At 34.3% G+C, this 22467-nt stretch overlaps 2 protein-coding genes and 1 long non-coding RNA gene across 3 annotated transcripts; 2 read left to right on the top strand and 1 right to left on the bottom strand.

Moving 5' to 3' along the window:
* Positions 1 to 927: 927 nt before the first annotated feature.
* LOC121239004 lies at positions 928 to 1614 on the bottom strand. The gene is made up of 2 exons (XR_005935216.1): positions 1286 to 1614; positions 928 to 1197 (listed from the first exon to the last, which is right to left on the bottom strand). It is a non-coding gene; the product is annotated as an uncharacterized LOC121239004 (long non-coding RNA).
* Positions 1615 to 7604: 5990 nt separating this feature from the next.
* LOC121238897 (6-phosphofructo-2-kinase/fructose-2,6-bisphosphatase-like) lies at positions 7605 to 18665 on the top strand. The gene is made up of 23 exons (XM_041135983.1): positions 7605 to 7987; positions 8095 to 8158; positions 8857 to 9152; positions 9551 to 9769; positions 10107 to 10316; positions 10428 to 10523; positions 10678 to 10776; positions 10889 to 10918; positions 12502 to 12555; positions 12857 to 12910; positions 12990 to 13067; positions 13162 to 13253; positions 13332 to 13389; positions 13490 to 13564; positions 14093 to 14140; positions 14996 to 15093; positions 16324 to 16399; positions 17308 to 17370; positions 17516 to 17607; positions 17793 to 17861; positions 17951 to 18014; positions 18128 to 18193; positions 18425 to 18665. The coding sequence occupies exons 1-23, from the start codon at positions 7793 to 7795 to the stop codon at positions 18500 to 18502; spliced, it is 2274 nt and encodes a 757-aa protein (XP_040991917.1). The 5' UTR covers positions 7605 to 7792; the 3' UTR covers positions 18503 to 18665.
* Positions 18666 to 19921: 1256 nt separating this feature from the next.
* On the top strand, positions 19922 to 21315 carry LOC121238964 (RING-H2 finger protein ATL64). Its single transcript, XM_041136074.1, has one exon. The coding sequence runs from the start codon at positions 20120 to 20122 to the stop codon at positions 21092 to 21094; it is 975 nt and encodes a 324-aa protein (XP_040992008.1). The 5' UTR covers positions 19922 to 20119; the 3' UTR covers positions 21095 to 21315.
* The last annotated feature ends 1152 nt before the right edge of the window (positions 21316 to 22467 follow it).

The following is a 22467-nucleotide window of genomic DNA, read 5'->3' as shown; positions in this document are numbered from 1 at the left end:
TTGGTAATTTTAAAGCTTATGAAGCAAGTCCTTCCACCTATGCAATGCACAGCCGTTGCAACCCACTAGACGGGTCAATTAAATAATGGATCAAAGAAACTAGAGAGCCATTCCTTCCTTGGCTGCCTAGGAAGCACTAAAAAATAAAACTCAAGGTGATAATCTACACATGCAAGCTCAGTATGTCCTAGATGATTGCAAAAACACTAGGCAAAGCTCAACAGCATTTCAGATATTCTGCATGATACAGCAAATCAGAGACTCTGTTCTTTATATATCGCATGGAAAGCATAGTACAGAATGCTTTAGACACACAGAGACATCACAGGGGTTGGATACTACCCATGAGAACCCACGCACTGACGCAAGCGCATCATAGTTAACATAAATCCTAGGAAAACTCTATTCGCAACCGGCTGGAGAACCCCCATGTAACCGGTGCAATAAAAAATTTTATTCTCTTCATTCAGTTCCCTCTTTCTCTCTCTTATCATTTTTTTTCTGAAATACTCTATATGCAGGCCGTAGAAGACCTGGCATGACCAGCTGGAAAATGGTACAGGGCATTTTGGGGAGCTCGAAAAATGGGATGTGTCTGAGCGGGAGAAATGGAGAGGAGAAATGTCGTGCATTGAAATCGTTGAATGAACACGGTTGCGGAGGAGTGCAGATGCATATATTTCTCTACCCCAGGGATACATTGATCTCATGCCTACATAGATGTTTGCTTCTCTGTTTCTTTGCACATCATGGTTAGGAAAAAAATGATCTTTTGTCAAAATCCCTCATTGAGAATGGCTACACCATCCAACGGTTACATCCGACGGTTGTCTGTAGCATTGTTGGCTAAGATATTCAACCGATCGCGTTTGCCGTTCACAGAAACCGTACCCATCACACAAGCATGAAAAAATAGCTGCAACGATGTCACATAATCCATTTCATAAATGCAAAATTAAACGCTTAACAGAGTTAATCACTACGCCAGGATGTATAAATTGAAAGATAAAAACAAAACGTTACGAGATGTTCCACAAAAAGGCATAAACTAAAGCGAGGAAATGAAAAATGGCAGCGAGAGCGAGCCTAAAGCCGGAAAAGAGCTCCATAGGCCCCAATGTTACTCTGCTTCTACTTAGATCTCTGCCTCATCTTTCGGCGCTTCCTCTTCAGCCTCCTCATACGCTTCTTCTTCCACTGCAAAAACACGATCACCATAGTAATTTAGCGCGGTGAAACTTCCTTTTACAACAAAAATGATATATTATAATCTTTTGATTACTACCTTGGCTCTCATGGCGTCGCAGAGAGAGAGAAACCTGCCTAGCCTCCTTGAAACCCTAGATGGCTCTGCGCAGCGAAGAAAAAAGAAAACTTATGTCTACCGGTGCGTTTGGTTGTGGCTTCGCGGTATTTGTATGCAAACCCTAGAACTTTTAACTAGGCCGGTTTTGAAAACCGGGCGAGTCTGGATCTGACCCACTTAAAGACCGGGGCCTTCAATGGAACGTAACGCTTGCGTGGCCACCACACTTGGGAGCCCATGAGCCAAGAGGATCTTTGTGGTTGAAAGAACCAACAGAGAACTAGCAAAACGTCAATAGTTTAACAAACAAAAAAAATTTCTCATATTTACTATTCCATATCTTATATCTTATCAAAAACATTTTCACATTTTAAATAAAAAAGAAAATATTATAACTGTGAAAGTAAATAGTAATGATATTTCAGCTAAATTTGTTTAGCTCCAACAAACATATTTATCATGTGATATATTTTACATTGTTATAATTTAATTAATTAATTAAGAATAATCACTTAAAATCTGTTGTATAAAATGGAAATTATAAACGCGTAATTATAAATAATAAGAGTACTAGTAGTGGACTTAACTTAACTAAAATTTGGTCAAAATTTAGTTAAATCGCAACAAAATTGACTACAATTTACTCAATATAACTACAATGATTTTAGCCAAAGGTATTTTCACTGACCAAATCTGGATCTTATTTGGGGAATAAAAATACTCTTCTCGCCTACTATGCATCCCGTGCAAAAAGAAAAACATGAAGAAAAGCTTGAACTCCTTCATTTATCACTGTCCCCGAACTCGTTCATTTCTCAAAAGCTTGAACTCCTTCATTTCGGCCAATCCAGCAGCTACAGTGACTCCTGATAAGCCACGTCTTCCATCGTTGCCACCGAATGCCTCCTGGTAAGCCACCCAATCATCGCCTTTTTTTTTTTTCTTTTTTCTCTTACTCAGTTTTTTTCCTCAAAAAATTGATTTCACATAGTTTTTGATTTGGAGTTTATATATATATATATATATATATATATATATATATATTTGATTTGTTCATTTCATTTTATTGTCGTAAATCTGTGAAAAATTTAGGAGACTTTTCTGTTTTAGGTGTTTCTCTGTAATTGCCGTAAATCTCGTAAGTGGGTGTTTCTCTGTTTTGGAATCCATGGGAAAGGTTTGTCATAGCCGAAGGTGACCCATGGTTTGATATTGGTCTGCGTGAGTCACAAAGAAATCGAGATAGTGTTGGGTCTCAATTGGCCAAAGGTGTGTATACGTCTAGTGTTGGGTCTCAGTTGGTCAAAAAGTTTAAAATTATTATTTTAATAGAATAGTGATAAATTTTTATTTTAATAGAATAATGATAAATTTGTTAAATTATTATTTAATGTTATTGAAAAATGATTAATTAAATTTATTAAAGTGAATTTTTTAGTTAAATTTTAATCCAAATTTATTGAGCCCACTCTAGATAACACAAGATAAAAGAACATTTCTTTAAAAAAAAAAAAAAAAGATTCGACTGTCACAGTTATATGACGTGGCAGACAATGACCGGAGTGCATGCGAATATTCGTGGATTTGGGGTAGGCCATCCCCATGTCGTGGTAGCAAAAGGAACGCCCAACGCAGTCACCTTTTATAAGACGGACCCGATAACTGTCACCAGTGCGCACACATGACCAATGGAAAGATAAGAACCGCCCGTGTCCACTAATCGAAGCCAATGCAAATACACCTGATGTGAGTACGACTAGTCAAAAGCGACCCAAATAACTATGATATCCAGATAAAATCATATATATAAATCCCCCGAATTTTGACCCCTTTCTCTTTCTTGTATAGAATTTCCGATTTCAATTTCGACGTGTTTATTAATTTGCCGTGCAGTGCTGTCGTCTGGGACAAGTAAGGTGACAAATTATGTTTTTGAGTTATGTTTGTGTAGTGTTAAGTTATGAATATATAAATCAATTTAAATACAATCTATTAAGTTAAATATATCAAATTTCTAAACTTTAATCCAATCTATTTAGATAATATGTAATATCGTATCACTATTTTGATATGTTTAATAATTAATTAGAAATATATCAACATGATATGACATGATTCATTTTAACCTATTTGTTTCATGTAAATAGATTGAATTAAGATGCATAACTCATTTAACCTGATTAATATAATTTAACATAAAAGTTAAAATCTATATTTATTAATAACCATAATATCTTAAAAAATATATAACAATATTTTTAAAATTTTAACATATAATAAAATTAATATTACAAAATCATATAATAAAAAATATGAGTATACGTCTAAAAGTACAATTCCAACAATAAAAACATAAGTAAACTGAGAAATACCAACATTACAACTTAACAATAATAAAATCTTAATTTTGAAGTAAATTCTAAACGGGTAAAAAATGGTTGATTTCATGTTAAACAGGTTGACTCGTTATTGACCCGTTTATAAATCTTGTCTTAACAAGTCAACTTGTTTTAATCCGAACCCATTAACATCAAACTCAAATCCATTAATTTCGTGTTATGTTCATGTTAGGTTTATGGGTCATATCACATATTACCACCCCTAAGGACAAGCTAAAAACCAACTGCAAATAACTATGGAACAATTAAATTTGCAATAGATCAATTAATTTAGGCCTCGTTTGACTATCAAGATAAGATTCATCTTATATAATCATTACAACTTTTTCAAACTTTACACAAAATATAATAAACAATTTAAATTTTTTCAAATTTCAAAACAAAAATTATATAAAAATTATATTTTAACAATATTTTATTCAACTTTCAAATTTTATCTCATCTCATCTGTGTAACCAAACGAGACCTTAGGCTCCGTTTTAATTCATAATGGTCTCAATTTATCTCATCTTAACATCTAAATACTATTTAAACAGAAAAACCTTGCAATTTTAAATTTTCAACTATTTCATCTAATCATTATAATTTTACCAAATATTCAAACAAAACGCAAAAAAATCAATTTTTTCAAATCTCAAAACAAAAATAATACTAAAAAATTATATTATAACAATATTTTAAATTTATAATATTTTTATTCAATTTTTTATCTCTCATTTTTTAAAACCCATAAAACATCTTGACTCAAACGATTGCAATACTATTCACAAACTATTTCACTGCTATTATTTATCTTTTCATCTTATCTCATTTGTGTGACCAAACGAAGCTTTAGTGTATGTTTGAGAATATGGTGTATGATATAGCTTTTAATTTAAGGATTTTTAGTCATAGAGCTTAAGTTTTGAGTTTTACTATTAAAAAGTTATTTACTATTCAATAACCATATGTCAATTTTTTCAAATTTAAAAATAAAAATAATATTATAACAATATTTTAAATTTATAATATTTTTATTCAACTTTTTATTTCTTATTTATCAAAACTCAATAAAATATTTTAACTCAAATCATTTCAATACTATTCACAAACTATATCACTTCTATTATTTCTCGTCTTATCTTGTCTATTTGTGTAACCAAACGAGGCCTTAATGTATGTTTGAGATTGTGGTGTATAATATAACTTTTAATTTAAAGAGTTTTAGTCATAGAGCTCAAGGTTTGAGTTTTATTATTAAAAAATTATTTACTATTCAATAATCATATGTCTAAAACACTTCAAACATGAAAAATGTTATATTTATTTAAAAGCAATATAAAGAAATATTTGTTGAGTTAAGAATGACATAACAAGTGATTTGAGGAAGTGTCGTGCATGTAATAAGATTACAGGGTAAATCTGTAATTATCTAAAATTTGTATTGGTATTCTCACCATTTGTCAATTTTCTTTAAAATTGAAACTACCTCCCGCAATATTAAAAAAAATACGTTTGAGGAAAAATATTAAAATAATTTTTTTAAATGTACAATTTTATTTTTAGTTTTTAGATGAAAGCAACCAAACAAATTAATTTTATCATTAAAATTTGTTTGAAACTATTTAAGCATTTTTTATTAGGAAAAGTCTTTTTGCAAGCGAGTTCGTACACCAGACTGAACACCAATACTGACATATAAGGTATCTATTTAATGAAATGGTGTAAATTGAAAATGAAAATAATTTTTATGAAACAGATGACTTTTTCTTATCTCAAAATTTGTTTTATTTTATTTTTCTTTTCAATAAAAAAAAGTAATGTCAAAGTTGGTATGCAGTTTTGGTGCACCAAACCGTAGTACCTAGCAAGGCTCCTTTTACAATCTTTGACGCAACCCCATATAAGCTCTTTAGTATACGAAGCAAATCTTATAATATCGACGTTAAAAAATCAAGTTCGCATAATATCTCTCTACTAAGATATAAAATAGAATCCACTTCTTTATATCAGTATAAACTTTTAGAATAAGTAGTGATGAATTAAAACCATGACTATATACTCTACTCATTTAATTAAATATTTCAAGTGTTGAGCCCACTCATTTAAGGGGAGTCTGGTTCACGCGTGAATGATAGTGTTAATATATAAAATAAAATTTACTTTTTCTTATCAGTTTAAACTTTTAAAATAAGTAGTGATTTCACACTCTCATTTCAAACTCTTATTTTTACTCAAATTTTTATTGTCAACTATGTTGATATACTAACTTTTTTTGCACTTCACTTTACAATTAATCAATGCAATCATAATGTTTTATTAAATTACCATAGTTTTAATACAGAGTTGAATAATGATAAAAAAGATTGTAAATTGATAGTTTTCTATTAATATTTAATATAAGAGTAATACTAAATCTAATTATAGAACGTACACATTCTGTACATTTCATTAAAAAAAAAAAAAAGATAGAACCCATTATAAAAAAATGAGATTTCTTTATACTAGTCTCATGTATATTCTACTTTTATCCTTTTTAAATGATTGCAAAAGACTTTGCTTATAAAAAAGAAAAATGTACAAATCACTCTTTACTCCTTAACATAGGGGTGCTACCCGTATATGTGGGGCTGGGTCGACCTTTCCCCACATCCCGCCCTGTGAGGTGGGGGTCGGCTCCCTCACCCACTCCAATGATACCGATGGTCTATTGAGTTTAAAGATTTATTTTAGGTCAACAAAATATTTTTTAACCAAAATTATTAAATAATTAAAATTGTAAATTGAAATTTATAAATATAATCATAATTTTAAAACTAATAACATAGTTTTTAAATTTGTTAGACTTGTATTTATAAAATTGTATTGCTTTGACCTCTTAGACCAATTTTTATACAGAAGGTCAATGCAATACAAAAATTTTATTTAAACAATGTGATACTTACTATAAGTCTAAGTCTAACAAATTATAATATATACAATTTATATAAATAAATATATATATATATATATATATATATATATATATATATATATATATATATATAAAAGTGGGGGTGGGGAAATGCGGGCCGGGGTGAGCCCAACCCTGCTGGGAGGCTAGATATAAAATCATATATGACATGTGGTGTGTATGATGAGTAAAACTTTTTTTAATAAAAACGTTCTCAAATAAATTTATATTATCACAACTTTATTGGATTATACTGATTGCCCGAACCATTTTTTATGGTTATTTTATTAAATTTAAATAGTGGATTTATTAAATTAAATATATATTCTACAGGCCAAACAAAATTTTGAATTAAAATTTAGAAAAATACAAATTTTATCACTTGAAATAATTGATAATATTTATGAGTGTATAAATATTTAATAAAAAAAAATTCTATACACCACTACTATCTTATTTTCATTCTATTATATAAGATGTGATATATTCATCATAATTAAATGATTTTTTATTAGATATTTTTTATCATTTAATGATAATAAATATATTATATATTATATAATGAGGTGAAAGTAAGATGAAATTAAATAGTATTAAACTCTTTCTTCTGTTAATCACAAATTAGAAATTAAAATTCTACTAATAAAAATGTAGGGGGTATTCTAATTTTTATCATCTTTTTGTGATTTCATGATTTGATATTATATGATCGGAAATTATTTATTATATTTTATTTATAAATTTATTATGTAATATCGTATTATAAGATGAAGAGAGATGAGAAGAAAATTTAGGATGAATTGATTTTTTCGTTTTCGACATTTCGGAAGAGAATCCTATTCCAACGTACTGACCCGGAAGCAAAGACCAATTACCAGTTCATCCACTTCCGTCGATACCAGTAAATTCCAAACGGCATAAAACCCACATAAAAACCATTTATAGTTTACTCCTCTATCTCTCTCTCTCTCTGTCTCTCTCTCTTCATCTCCATCTCTCAATCTCTCTCTCTCCTCTATCCAGTATCAGAAGAAACAAAATGGTGTAACTTCAGAATAAACTCTGAACACGCTCATATCCATCCGCTTCAAGCACAGGCGGGAAAAATCCAAAACTAGTGGTACAGGTTTTTGTTTTGGGAGAATTGGAATCGGAATGGGAACCGGTGCGTCGAAGAGTACTGACGGCGGGTCTCACGGGGGCGAGGAAGAGCGAGAGGAGAACCTAGACCAGGCGGGTGGCCAGCTCTACGTCTCCTTGAAGATGGAGAATTACAAGCGCAAGGGGGACCTCATTCCCCACGTCTACGGCTCCGTCCCTCTCGTTGGCTCTTGGGATTCTTCGAAAGCCGTATTTAATTTCTTCTCTATAGCACTCATTCTCTCTCGGTTATCTCTGCTGCGTTGGATTGCGTTTTTCTAGTTCTAATTTTTTTGAACTTTGTTTTCCTTTTAAAGCTTCCGATGGAACGCGAATCTGCGTCAATGTGGGAATTGAGCTTTGTTGTTCCCCCCAATCACGGTAACCATGTTTCACCATGAGGCCCTTACTGAATTAATCATCTTAATTGCTTTGGAAGTGCTTAGTCGCTTCTGGAAGCATAAAATGCCTTCATGCATGCTCAATAAATCAACAAACAACGCTTCCAAAATATACTAATATATCATTGTTCTTGGTTTCATAGAACAAAAATAAAAGAAATTGTTGTACTCAATTGAGAAAACTTGTGTAACCACGGCGTAACACCGTGGTAGGCATTGATATGCCCAGCACATCAACCATAAAAAATGATTGACTTTCCATGTCAGAAGTGTCACACTCGTTTGTTTTCACAGATGAGATGTGATGAAATGAGTTGAGATTAGGTTAAAAGTTGAATAAAATATTATTAGAATATATTTTTTTAATATTTTTATTTTGAGATTTGAAAAAGTTAAATTGTTTATTTTATTTTGCGTGAAAATTTGAAAAAGTAGTAATGATTAGATGGGATGAGTTGAGAAGAGTTGTGAAAACAAATGAGACCTAAGGGTTTTGCGAGCAGAATTTTTCTTGATATTATCCTTAATCCGTTGGAAAATATGGCTTTAGATGGTGAGAAATGAAGGAAAAAGGAATCTAGTTATTTCAATTTTCAAATATTGCAGCAAACAGTTATGCAATAAAATTTAGGGGTTTGGGCTTGTGCATTTCATGTTTTTATTTTGTCTTGGATGCAGAAACATTGGACTTCAAGTTTCTTTTGAAGCCTATGTACAATAATGCACCCTGTATAGTGGAGGAGGGTCCGAACCGACTGCTCACAAGGGGAACCTTGCAAGGGGATGCAAGGCTGGCTCTGTTTAGGCTTAGTGCTGAAGAGGTTCTTGAGTATCGGATATTCATTCACGCTGATAGGGTTTCACCATTCGATCTTGCTGCTAGTTGGAGGGCTTATCAGGAGAACCTTCGGCCTTCGGCTGTTCGTGGTATTCCTGATGTCAGTATTAATTCAGTGCCGGTGTTGGGTGCTGAGGTGCATTTTTCACTTACAATCCTTTACCACTAATGCTTCTTCATTAAGACTTTGTTGAAGAGGTATTCTGATGGAAAATAACTTTGAGAGTTGTATTCTCATTTCAATAAGCTATGAAATTCAGTTGAACTAAAAACATATAGAGAGCTTGTTCCTTTCCAAGAGATGATTTTATATAACACCATCAAAATTTGAATTTTCTTCCCCATGCCAAATTAGAAGCTTGAGATATCTCTAGTTCTATTTAAGGCAGCTGAATATTGGGTATAAACGGATTGTTTATGAAGTGCCAATGAGGCTTTCTTCGCTTGAAATATGAGTTTATACTTTATGACATGTATTTTGCAATGTCTTATGTAGTTTTATAAGAGTTTTGTTTTTGTTCCCTTGTCGTGCAGAATGGTTCTTCAGCTAGTTTGGAGCTTGATCTTGAACATTATCTTGTTCCAGCTCCATCAACTTCTGCCAATTCAGGTTTGGTTTATGCAGCTAACAACACAGAGACTCCAAGGTCATTAACACGTGCTGGGGTTTTTAACAATATGGATGCCTCAGGGAGTGTTTCACATTTCTTTAAGGATGGTGGTGTTTCTGTTGATCGACCTGCAACTATAAAGGTTTTTCTTGGTAACCTATCCTGCAAATATGTAAATTGACTTTATTTTGGGCTTTGGAGTAATTGTAAGCTATATTAGCATGAGGATATGACTTTCGACATTCAGGTGTTCTTTAGTCCATAATGGAATGGAACTTACTATATGCAACAACTAGCATATTTATGTTTGGCACACTTGTTGATTCAGTGGCAACACGACACTATTACTTAAGGAGCTAGATAAGACCCTTCTGGTCGATAAATCTGTCTGACTTGCATATGCCTCCAGCATTTATCCTTTTCTTCTATCAAATACTATGTTATTCTGGACCTGATGGTTTATAATCACTTGTATGTAGGAGATGGAGGTAATTGTCCCTGATTCATCCAGGGTGTATTCGGGCTCTGGAATGGTTGAATCAAAGTCAGTTGGTGCATTTTCACCTTTCCAAAAGCAAGATAGTCACAGGGGTCTCCTCGTAGATAGGGGTGTTGGATCTCCTAGGCTAGTTAAATCGGCTAGTGCAAGTACTTTCGCTATTGATCTCAAAATTGACACAGAAACAAAGGTTTGCAAAAAGATTCATTTCCTCTAATCAGTGAAGATTGTGCTGGTCAAATACTTGCTTTGGTGGTGTTGGTTTTATTAAATGATCATGTGGTTTCTTTTTAATTGTTAGAATTCAATGCCGGCTGCCGCTGGAGCTGTTGCAGCTGCAGCTGTAGCTGATCAGATGCTTGGACCAAAGGAGGATAGACATTTGGCGATTGTCCTGGTATTTCTTTGCAGGACTGGAATTCAAAATTTGAACCTTGATAGCCTGAAAACTAGGTGTTGGCAAATATTGCCAACATATCAGTTTCGCATTTCTAGCTTCATAAGGAGTTCCATTGAGAGTGAATAGTTCTAAATATTTATTTTGACTTTAGGTTGGTTTGCCAGCTCGAGGAAAGACTTTTACTGCAGCCAAACTTACTAGATATCTTCGTTGGTTGGGTCACGATACTAAGCATTTCAATGTTGGAAAGGTCATTTACATTCTCACCATGACTGAACTTTTGCTCTTCAGATCACTTGTTAGTTTAGAAAAATATGAAGATGAAAGCTATCCTGATTTTTTTTTTCTCTTGGTTGCAACAGTATCGACGGCTTAAGCATGGGGCAAATCAGGTACATCACTGACGTGTTTTCCACATTGATAATTCTTTTAAGTTTTCTGAAGTTTGGTATGAGTAATTTCAGGCAGATCTGACTAATTGATTGTAATCTGTTGAGTGGTTTACTGGTCGTGTGATGGTGGTGTGATAAATACATTTGAATAGTTGATCTCGTAGTGTTCATAAATGATGCTCTGTTTCCTTCTCCGCTAGTCTCACTATTTCTATATATGAATTTTTTGTCCTTAATCTCACCTCCTCTTATGTCATCAAAGGCTCACAATTTCATATGATTCATAACCGTGAATATGACATGCAAAAGTGCAAGGCAGAGACGATGGTAGAAAACTATTTTGAGAAATCTTGTCAAATAGCTGATGGATGTGTGCTTGAATAATTCCTAGATCATATTGGTAGGATTGGATCGGGTTTCCAGTCCACTTCAGCAAACTAATCTACAAGTACATGTTGGGATTGAAGGGGAAAAGAGAACTGGGTGTGGGCTTGGGTTACAATCAGTCTGTCATGATGTAATGTTGGGTGTCGATGCCAATTTTGGTATACCTGCCACTGCCTCACTCCCTGCAGTCAGAATGAACCTCGGAAACCCGAGGGGGGACACCTCCAATACCTAAGTTAGTTCTTTACCCTTTAGAGCGTATAGTATTAATGAGGAAAAGATAAGGGATCAAGATCTAGGTTTACCTCCCATTTCCTATGTATTGCTGGAGCTGCTGGCAAAGCCCCCCGTTTTCCTCTACAGCCCGATATGGACATTTAATGCAGTAACCCGCTCTAAGCGTTTGATCTTTACGGCTTGCCATGGGCATGTCCCTTGAGAGGGCATTTCAGGGCATTTAATACGGTAACCCCCTCTGGGCCTCTGATCTTTACAGCCTGACGTGGGCAACCTGACATGGGCATGTCCCTTGAGGGGGCATATCGGGGCATTTAACATGGCAACCCTCTCTGGGCACACAATTGTCATTCTGGTCTGACATGACCACCAACTGAGCCGGTTGGGATGGAGTGACTGGACTGGCCAATGTCGATAGGTTAGCCATCACGGGTCGTACTCTGCTGGGATGTGGCCGAATGGTGACGCCTGTTCGTGGACTTCCCCTCGTTGGGCGGTCCTTAGCCGTGGGAGAGAGGGGCCTCCAGGCCCTCTTTGACCCTGCAATTTTCTGGGCCCATTTCCCATAACATTGGGATATATTAATTTCGAACAAGAGGGAGTTGGAGTTTGATAGGGGGTACAAATGTGGTTGCCTCTAATTATTGTGTCTTTTCTAAACAAGCTAGCCTGGAAGTTTTTGTTGCTGGAGGAATTGTTGTCTTTGAAATGTTAGGGACTTCATAGTTTAGGAGAGGAAGCCCAATGTTTATCTGTCTGCTACATCTGCCAGTGCAGCAGAGGGCACCCAAGCTTTTACAGGGGAATGTATTTATATCCTTAAGATGTCAGGGTCTTCATATTTTGTCATCAGGCCAAGGTTTCTTTTTGGAACATCTTACTAAAGTCTGAATAAGATTTCATTAGTTTTCTTAACTTTCTGGAATGGGTCCTGATAAATGAAGAATATATTTGTGCAGTCTGCAGATTTTTTCCGAGCTGACAATCCTGAAGGAATGGAAGCACGCAATGAGGTGAATATTTACCAGAATGATTTGTTGCTTTGAGTATATCCTGCAAGTATTAATTTGTTCTCTATATTACTCATGGCTTATGTAGATGAGGTGAATGAATATGGTGATGAGGGATAATAGTTAATTGATTATACTATTGTGAATTGGGTGTATCATCCCTCTAAGACCTGATTTGTTATTATAATTTGATACGAGTAGTTTTTTTTTAAAAAAAAAAAATTATATTCTGGTCAATTGGTAATATTAACGCCATATTAACCCTCTTCTTTGTACATAGTTTTAATATATCACATGCTACTAGGTAGCAGCCTTGGCTATGGAAGACATGATATCTTGGATGCAAGAAGGTGGCCAGGTAAGTTTATCTTAGATTCTTTCGTATATCTGTGGCTTCTGCTAATCCATTTTTTGCATTAATCCCAATTTGGTTTTAGGTAGGGATATTGGACGCAACCAACAGTACTAAGAAACGAAGGAATATGCTGATGAAAATGGCTGAAGGGAAATGCAAGGTACCATGACCACTGCATGGGTAAGGAACTCCATGCATGAATAGTAGTATAAATAGTATTGAATCTCGATGCATATTATTTTGTTTGAATGCAGATTATTTTTCTGGAAACACTCTGCAATGATGAGCGCATTATTGAAAGGAATATACGACTTAAAATTCAACAAAGCCCTGATTATGCAGAAGAGTATGATTGCTCTCTGAAACCAGTTGCTTCTTACCTTGATTGAAAGTCGTGTACCTCATAAATTATGTCCTAATGCAGGCCGGATTATGAGGCCGGATTGCGGGACTTCAAAGATAGATTAGCCAATTATGAAAAAGTAATTGCCTCAACCTTACTTTTATAAATTGACTAGGTGAGATTTGGTTAGTAGAATGCTTTGCATCATACTAAAATATGCACCGCGCTCCTGTTACAAGGTTTATGAGCCTGTAGAAGAAGGATCTTACATCAAAATGATTGATATGGTCAGTGGAAATGGTGGACAAATACAAGTAAGTTTGCTGACTTTATTTGTTTGAAGAATCTTATGTAAAAAGTTGTTTTCTAGTAAATCTATGTTTATCTTTTAATTGTGCACTCTGTTAATTGGTTTGAAAATTGCTTGATGATTATTCAGAAATTTTGGATGTGGTATTAATTGCGTATTGTTTGCTTTACTGCCTTATATTTTTGAAGATTAAATTCTATTAAATAGTACTTTAGTTCATAGCATTGACCTCTTGTATACTCCCTGCGTACTTGGGCTATGCCTAATTATGTGGATTAATAAATTTTTACTTATAAAAAAAAGTTCATGGCGTAGGGCTTCCCTGCCAGGTAAGGGGGACTGGTCAGGGGCAGTAGTTGTCAGTTAACGTGTTTGTTGTTTCTTGTAAGCTGTTGTTATTACTTAAAATATATATAAACATATATATGTCCTGCAAATCCTTTGATGTTCATGCATCTTTGTCGTCCTCCTGATGTAATTGTGCTGTGAGATCTTGATTTTCGATTTACAGAAGACATTTTTTATTCTTCAGGTGAACAATATCAGTGGCTATCTTCCTGGGCGAATTGTATTTTTCTTGGTATGTTCTTGTGAAAATATGGTCGTGGTTATATTATATCTTCCTTATTTTATAAGGCTTTGTGATCTCCAGAATCTTTTCTCATCTTGTTTAAGCAATATGACCACATCTGGTTTGTTCTTTAGTATGCAAATTGGTCAACTGCATGGCTAGCTCTCACATATTTATAACTCTTGAGCAAAGAATTGTCATTTTTCAAATTTTTGATGAACATATCTGCGTATGTGGCTGTACTATGTAAACAGCAGGTATGCCATTTGTGTCAATGATAGCTTAGGATGTACTGGATATGGCCTGAATAAGTTTTTTTTTGCAAGTAAGTTGGGCTTGAAAAAGATCAAATTAAGAGATAGAAGTGTAAACTGTGATAATTAATAATCTTCACATAATAGGTTCCCCACATATTTTCCAATAGATTTGTTTCACTAAATTTAAGCTTGTAAATAGGGACTGACTTCTACATCACTACACTTTAAGATGAATGAGTGTAGAGTAAGGTTACCTGGAAGGTGGTACATTTAGTTTCGTGGCATCCCTATGAGAATGTGGAAAGCTTGGGCCCCTTATGTCGTATGGTGGGGGTAAGCTTAGTTGGTTTGCTACTTGGTCGTAGTACACATTGGGACACGATTTAGGTCATGTAAAGATCACCATTAGTATTTATGCGTGCATGCATGTAGCCATGTCGGTAGCTAGGTATGTACACGTATGGATTTCACCATTTGTATTGTTGTGTTGTTTTCAGATATGAGATCTTTTTGTTGCTCATTAAAAAATAATACGAGATATTTTTTGTGCTGTTACCATGTTGATATATCTTCAAATTCTTGGAATGTTTCATCATATCTGTTGCAGGTTAATACCCATCTCACACCCCGCCCAATTTTACTTACTCGGCATGGGGAGAGCAAGGATAATGTTAGAGGCAGGATTGGAGGTGACACTGCTGTGAGGTATATCTTTCCCTTCACCTTAGAGACAGTATGGTAGAATCTTTAATTTTCATCTGTTCATACAGATATGGTATTCTGTTAGTAGCTGAATTAACAAATTGGAACGAGTATATTGCAGTAGTGCTATCACCAGCCTTTGAGAAATGTCTTCTTTATGGGGAGATTGTTTCCAAGGAATAAGTTTGGTTTTGACAATCTGGTGATAAGATTTGGAATCTATCCAATTTTTTTTTTTCCTTTTATTGCTGGTACTGCTAGAACTGCACGCTTGGAGAATTTGGAATCTCCCCTATTCTTTTTCATTTGATTGGAGGTACTGCTAGTCTCCACTAGGACCACACTGCAGACTTGGACACAAAGCCATTTTCTTGCAATCCTGCCATCCTGCTTGGGTTTGCTGAAGATCTGACTTCATAGACCAGAAAAGCTATTTTTGCAATTATTACAAAGGACTAAATTCTACTCTTTTGGCCAATGGCCTATGGGCCAACTGGCATCCACCCTGGTCCTTTGGGACCATGGACTAAAAGCTGGAGGGTCCGACCCTCGTTCTAATGCCTCTAAAAGATTTCCTAGCAAAAGAAATAATAATTCTACTCTTTTGCCCTTCCAAGAGCTTCTTAAGAACATAAATTTGGCAAAAGAGACATGACAAAAATAGAAGGAAGTCATCAGTGCTGTCAATTGGTTGAGGCTGGATGGTTTCCGTGGTCTTCTAAGGAAAACACATCAATCACATCGATTTATCATAACTGTATCTCATCTGAACCTTTAATTAACATGAAGGGAATGATTGACTATGCAAACACCAACTGCTACTCATAAATGCATCAAAAAATGAAGGTCTGGTTGTTTGGATGCTGGTTCAAAACTCAGAGAAGTCATAATATACCTTCCTGACTTGATGTTTTCGGTGAATATTTTGCATAACATTATACAATGACATGCCAACAGTGACACTAAAATTCCATCTGAAAATTTGAATGTTTTATCTGTACCTAATCTTCTTCTGGCATCTAATTAGTTTTTTTACCCTTTTCCTATCATGAGTGTTGCCCTGTATCTGGTTTCATTTTCTTAAATTCTGAGATATGTGTGCATGTTTTGCCCTGTCCGCTTAGCTATCTAAGCTATGCACTGTGATTTATTTATGAAATTTAGTTCTGCCATGGAAATCGGTTTCAAACCATGATGTGACTCACCCCTCTATACTGCAACTTGTTTGTACAGTGATCGTGGAGAAGTTTATGGTAAAAAGCTGGCTAACTTTGTTGAAAAGCGACTCAAGTCAGAAAGGGCTGCTTCTGTAAGCTTCTTTATATCAATGATAGTGATGTTTACTTTTATTGTATCATTTACTTTGAAGCAATATTTTTTTTGCGTTTATAGTGACTTGCATGTATTCTTCCAAGTACAAGAATTGAAGCAATAGCAAGTTGATTATCGAACCATAAAGGACCTCCCCTTTGCAAGGCAAACAAAATAACCTACTTTTGTTTATTTCTTTCAACCGCTGATAGACTTGGGAATACAACTATCTTTATTTGAGGTTTTGAAATTCCTTTTCTTGCGCTCTACTATCTTTATGAAGCAAATTGGTAATTGATGTTCTCAAAAGCCAGAAGCAATTCCAATTTCCAAGATGTTATGTGTTGACCTAAAAAAAGCTCAAACCACATTTGGACTTATACTCTAAAGCTAAAGATCTAGTCAAGGTTATGTATGGAACCTATTGGAATAATTTATAATCCACAAGAATCTTTACCTCCTAGGCAATGTGGGACCCCACACACCCTTTACTACTAAATCTAGGGTATCGTAATCTCTTCTCCATAAATCTCTGGCATCCTGTCAGTCCATTTTGTTGTGGGTGGTTCAGCTCAAATTGACAAATCCTACATTAAAGCATATTCATTACATATAATGTAGCACAAGCATTACATTTTAAAGCATTTGCAAACTTGAATTTATAACATATTGAAAGGCTAGTGACATGGCATATAACATGACAATTCATTTAACGTAATGTAACATTTAAACTTGAACATTAAGGGCATGGTCATACTTGAATGTTTAAATGGATAGAACTTTTCTAGAATCATTCATGCAACTTGTCTATATTGCTTATCACTATATCGATTGACTTTCAACTATTAATTTTTGAACTTCTTTGAAGTGACGGACTACTTTCTTTTATGCTTCGTAATCTTTTAGATTTGGACAAGCACACTGCAGCGAACAATTCTGACAGCAAGTCCAATTGTTGGATTTCCAAAGGTTTGTCTTGGTCCACAGGAATGTCACTGGACGAAGCATCCTTTTTTTCTACGTTTAAATGATTTTGGTGGGCGATAGATCTCAATTGAAATTTATTCTACAATGTGGGTAGGAGGTTGTGTAATTTCTTTTGTATATTTGGTAGATACAATGGCGTGCACTTGACGAAATAAATGCAGGAGTTTGTGATGGGATGACATATGAAGAGATAAAGAAAAACATGCCTGAGGAGTATGAGTACGTTGCAATATTTATTTATTTTATTTTTTATATTTTATCTGTTTCTTTTAGTTGGTAAATACAATAATGTATATAAAATCTCTCCGAATAACTGTTAGTTCAGTACATTTTTTGTTGGTATGAATAAGCTGTGTTTTATTTAAGGTGTGTGCTGGATAATTATGTCATTGAAAAAATGTCAGGGCACGTAAGAAGGACAAGCTGAGGTATCGGTACCCTCGTGGCGAGTCCTATTTGGATGTTATTCAAAGGTCGGATATTCATAGTCTTTGGATCCATTGTCTTTGAATACTTTGTTTTGCAACATATTCTACAGTTTTGACATCCTCCCACACTGCAGGCTAGAACCTGTAATTATTGAGCTTGAACGACAACGGGCACCTGTTGTAGTGATATCTCACCAGGTTATATATATATATATATATAATATATATATATATCATAAACTTCTGTTGTATCAAGTTTTGATGTTGCAGTTATGATTCGGTTAAGCTTCTCCATTGCTTTATTCTTGCAGGCAGTATTGAGAGCGTTATATGCATATTTTGCTGATAGGCCTCTTAGAGAAATTCCACACATTGAGGTTAGATGGCCTGTAACATTGCCTTTTTATGCTTGAATATATTTTACAGTTATTTTACATTCCTTCCATGTTTTGTGCATGTATGTCGGGGCAAGAGGGATAAGGATCTTTCTCCTCCACCAGAATATAAGAAATCATCCTTACTAGGGTTTTCAGACAATCATCTGTTATAGTTGTTGATACTGTGTATGTAGAATTTCATCCTAATAGGATTGGTTTTCTGGTTTTCAGGTGCCACTTCATACTATAATAGAGATTCAAATGGGAGTTACAGGTGTCCAAGAGAAACGATACAAACTCATGGACTAAAGTTAGCGTACAAGAACTCTTGTAATTTTAGTGACTCAAATGTTGAGGCAAGTTTCCATTCTTTTTATTCTCATTCGTCAACAAAGATGTAAACATCGCCATAAATGGGACATTGAATGCATATTTTCAATTGTCATCAATCCAAATATGGTTCTTACTGCTACTTAAATTTTCCTTGTTCTTACCTCATGGGTGAACCTTTGTTTTGTTAAATTATGGTGTTCTTGATCAACAAGAATATTGTACTCTGCAAATCCAGATCCAACCCGATTTAATCTGTACGGATTGGATAGTGAGTTGAGTTGGAATAAAAATTAAAAGTTGAAATAGATGAAACACTTTTGTATACAAACGGGTCTCGAAGTTTCATATGGATGTTGGGTTTTTGCTATAAATTGCGTGCCCTATGACAAGTCTGTCACATTCATGGTGCGTTTGACCCTTAGCTGGGTCGCATGTCACAAGCCTATAACTAACACTAGAATTTAATCACTTGCCTGAAACATGCAGCGAAAAAAAGTTGGAATCTAGCGAAAGATCTACTGTAGTAGCAGAGGATGGTGGTTGTAGAGTCCAAAGAAAACCTTGTCTCGTAAATTCGTAATGCTTTGATTCACATGGGAGTTGGGACCCCTGTTCCCATTCACAACTTAGTCTTGTGGGTCCTACCTCACCCTACTACCAAGACTACCATACAATGATACAAGGAGCACCAAAAGAAAAAAAAAAAAAATGGAGTTGAAAAATTGCAGTAGAAAAAGGAAAAAACTTTGTCAAAAAGTTCTGAGGGGTTTCAAATTAGAGGAAATCAATCTTAATATATTTATTAGGATTAATGGTAGGTAAAAATTTTAAATGTATAAGTTTTGCACAATTTTTTTTTGTAAACATGTGAGTTTCGTTAAAATAAAAAAGTGAATTTTTCATATTTTTTTTAAATGATGGATATTTTTTTATAAAAGATTTTGTAAAATTTGTGTATTTGAAGTTTGTATATATCATTTCTTACTTATTGAACATTTAATACATCTTTTGCTTTGTCCATTTTCTCTTCTCCCAAAGCATTTGGCCTCATTTAAATAGTGATATGAATTTAAATAGTGATATGAGATGAAATAAGATGGTTTTAAATAAAATTAAAATTTTAATAAAATATTATTATAATATTATTTTTTAATATTATTATAATTTTAAAATAAGAAAAAATTATTTTTATATCTAAACAGGAACTTAGTCCCGTTACCGCCTTTAAAAAAAAAAAAAAAAAGGGTAAAGTCATAGAGTTGTTCCGATTTTTAATGATATTATGAATTCTGTTTTTTTAAATAAATTACTTCACCTTATCGGAAGATTCGGAACCATCCTCAACTGCACCTCGGTGGGTGTAGCACCAATCCGTCTTGAATGAGGGGTTTCTCTTGACTTCAAAGCTCGAAATATCCTCCACAGAGTCACACTGACACATACTGGAGAGAGAGAGAGAGAGAGAGAGAGAGAGATCTTGGCAGCTGCTAAGAAGGGCATTAATTTCACGTAACGTTCTTTCATGCTAAAGAAGAAGATCAGGAGCATTCTATTTCTTACATCCCTCACCTTCTCTGCAACGAAATAGTTCGTATGGAGAAATTGATCAGAGAGAGAGAGAGACCCACCAATTCTATGCTCAGTAAGATCACAATGTTTCCTCCTGACTCGCCAAAGCAACCCACCTACATACCGACCCACATTGTCCGGAGCAATATATTCTCCTTCGACGGAAACATCATGCTAGCCGCCTTAATATCTCTTCTTCTTGTCATCTTCTTCGTCTTCCTCCTCCACGTCTATGCAAAGTGGTTCCTAGCGCAAGCCCAGCAACGGAGGCGACGCTCCATGACCGTCTCGCACATCCGACGACCCTCTCGGATCCACCATTTCCATACCTTCGACTTTGACACCTCCGTTTCAAACTCTCCTAGGAAAGGTCTCGACGCCTCCGTCATCGCTACTATCCCATTGTTTGAATACAGCTCGGAGGAGCAAAAGGCGTTGGAATGCGTCATCTGCTTAAGCCCGTTTGAGGAGAAAGAGCTAGGGAGGAACTTACCAAAGTGCCACCACGGTTTTCACTTGGAGTGCATAGACATGTGGTTGAGTTCGCATTCGAACTGTCCCATTTGTAGAGCTCCGGCGGCGTGTGAAGCTAAGGTTTTGACGGTTGGTACGGAAGCAAATGACGGGACTTCAGCCGTGGATTCTTTCGAGGGAGTGGGAGTTGATCAGATTGGTGTGAGCAATGCGGATTCTGCATTGGAGATTGTGATTGATGTTCCAAATTCAGAAAATGTGACTGATCAGAATGTAGTGGCGGGCGATACCGATTCTATGTCTGTGTCTTCGTCGTCATCTTCTTCGTTGAGTTGTTCGTTGAAGTGGATGCTGAACAGGAATAGATCAGAGAATGATCAGACTGATCAGAACGTAGTGGAGGAGAGTTCATTATCAATGTGTTCATCATCTTCGTCCCTGGGTTGTTCATTGAAGAGGATCCAGAGCAGGAATAGATCATCAGAACGAAAGGTTTTCCCATCGTATCACGCGAATGAATTGTAACAGAGATCATTGTGAATGTCAAACCCAGATCTTTTGTTGTATAGAATTCATGAAAGTGAACATCTTTTGTCAGTTATGCAACCTTTGTGATAAGATCAATGAACTCGTATACATGTCTTCCTTTAATGGTAAAGTCTTGATTTTCAGTTGTTGGGCCTAAAAGTTGGGCAGTGATATGATGTATGACGAATCCTCATAAATGCAGACATGATATTTGCACATGATTTTGTGCACACCTTTACCAGCAGCAGATGTGATTAAAAAAACATGTTCAAATAATATTTTTGAGAAATTTACCTTTCACCTCAAACCATTAAAATCATTATCATTATTCATTCAATTTAGAGTATGATCTTTAATTTATCCAAGATGTGATATTTAGATAAGTACAAAATACATATAACTTGACACAACAAGTTACAAATGGGTAGCATTTGAGCATGTAGAAATAATATTTATAATTTTAAAATGTTTAAATTCAGCGCATTTTTTTAAAAAAAATAAATAAATATAAAATTTAATTAAAAATAGTACTAATTTAAATTTAAAATATGAAAGCAACAATATTAATACGTAGATTGGTACGCAAACTTGCTTGTACATAGCAAAATTCTTTTTAAAATGATATATTTACACCAATTGATTGATTAAGCCTTAGTTTGGATTGAAAACTCATTTAATCTTATTATTGCAACTTTTTTCAATTTCTATACAAAATATAATAAACAATTCAACTTTTTTAAATCTCAAAACAATAATAATATTAAAAATTAATATTTTAATAATATTTTATTTAACTCATTTATAAATCCAAACGGATCAAAATTCGTTATCTTTATGATTAAAGGGATGGGTCATATGTCATTAACAGGAGAAGAGCAATTGTTGCATAGGTAATGATAGACTTACAATCCTTTTACCACCGCTTTACTACCTATATTGTATTTATTTATTATTTTTTTTTAAGTATTATCTTTAATATATTTAATTATTAAGAAAAAATTTAAAAAATATACAATTTCATTAAGAGTAATGTTATATATACAATTTTACATACAAGTTTCATTTTGTTAGTTTTTTTATTATTTCAAATTTTGAATTTTAAATTTTATAATTTTTAGTATATAAATAATTGACATGTAGATAAATAAATTTTTTTATTAATAAAATTTTTTTAATCATTAAATAAATTTGTTTTCGAAAAAATAGTAAAAATATAATAAAAGGGTGATAACGCTGTCATCTTGCTCGGGACACTGGAGAGAACAGTCAAGGCAAGGGCACAGCCTTTTATGATTTTCTGGCCAATGTCTTTAGTCTGTCATCAATTATTATGTGAAGATAAAAGAAAGGATCAAACAACTGTTGCTATT

The sequence above is a fragment of the Juglans microcarpa x Juglans regia genome, chromosome 7D (assembly GCF_004785595.1).
Source record: "Juglans microcarpa x Juglans regia isolate MS1-56 chromosome 7D, Jm3101_v1.0, whole genome shotgun sequence".
Classification (NCBI taxonomy): domain Eukaryota; kingdom Viridiplantae; phylum Streptophyta; class Magnoliopsida; order Fagales; family Juglandaceae; genus Juglans; species Juglans microcarpa x Juglans regia.
This window is presented reverse-complemented; position numbering and strand designations above follow the sequence as displayed.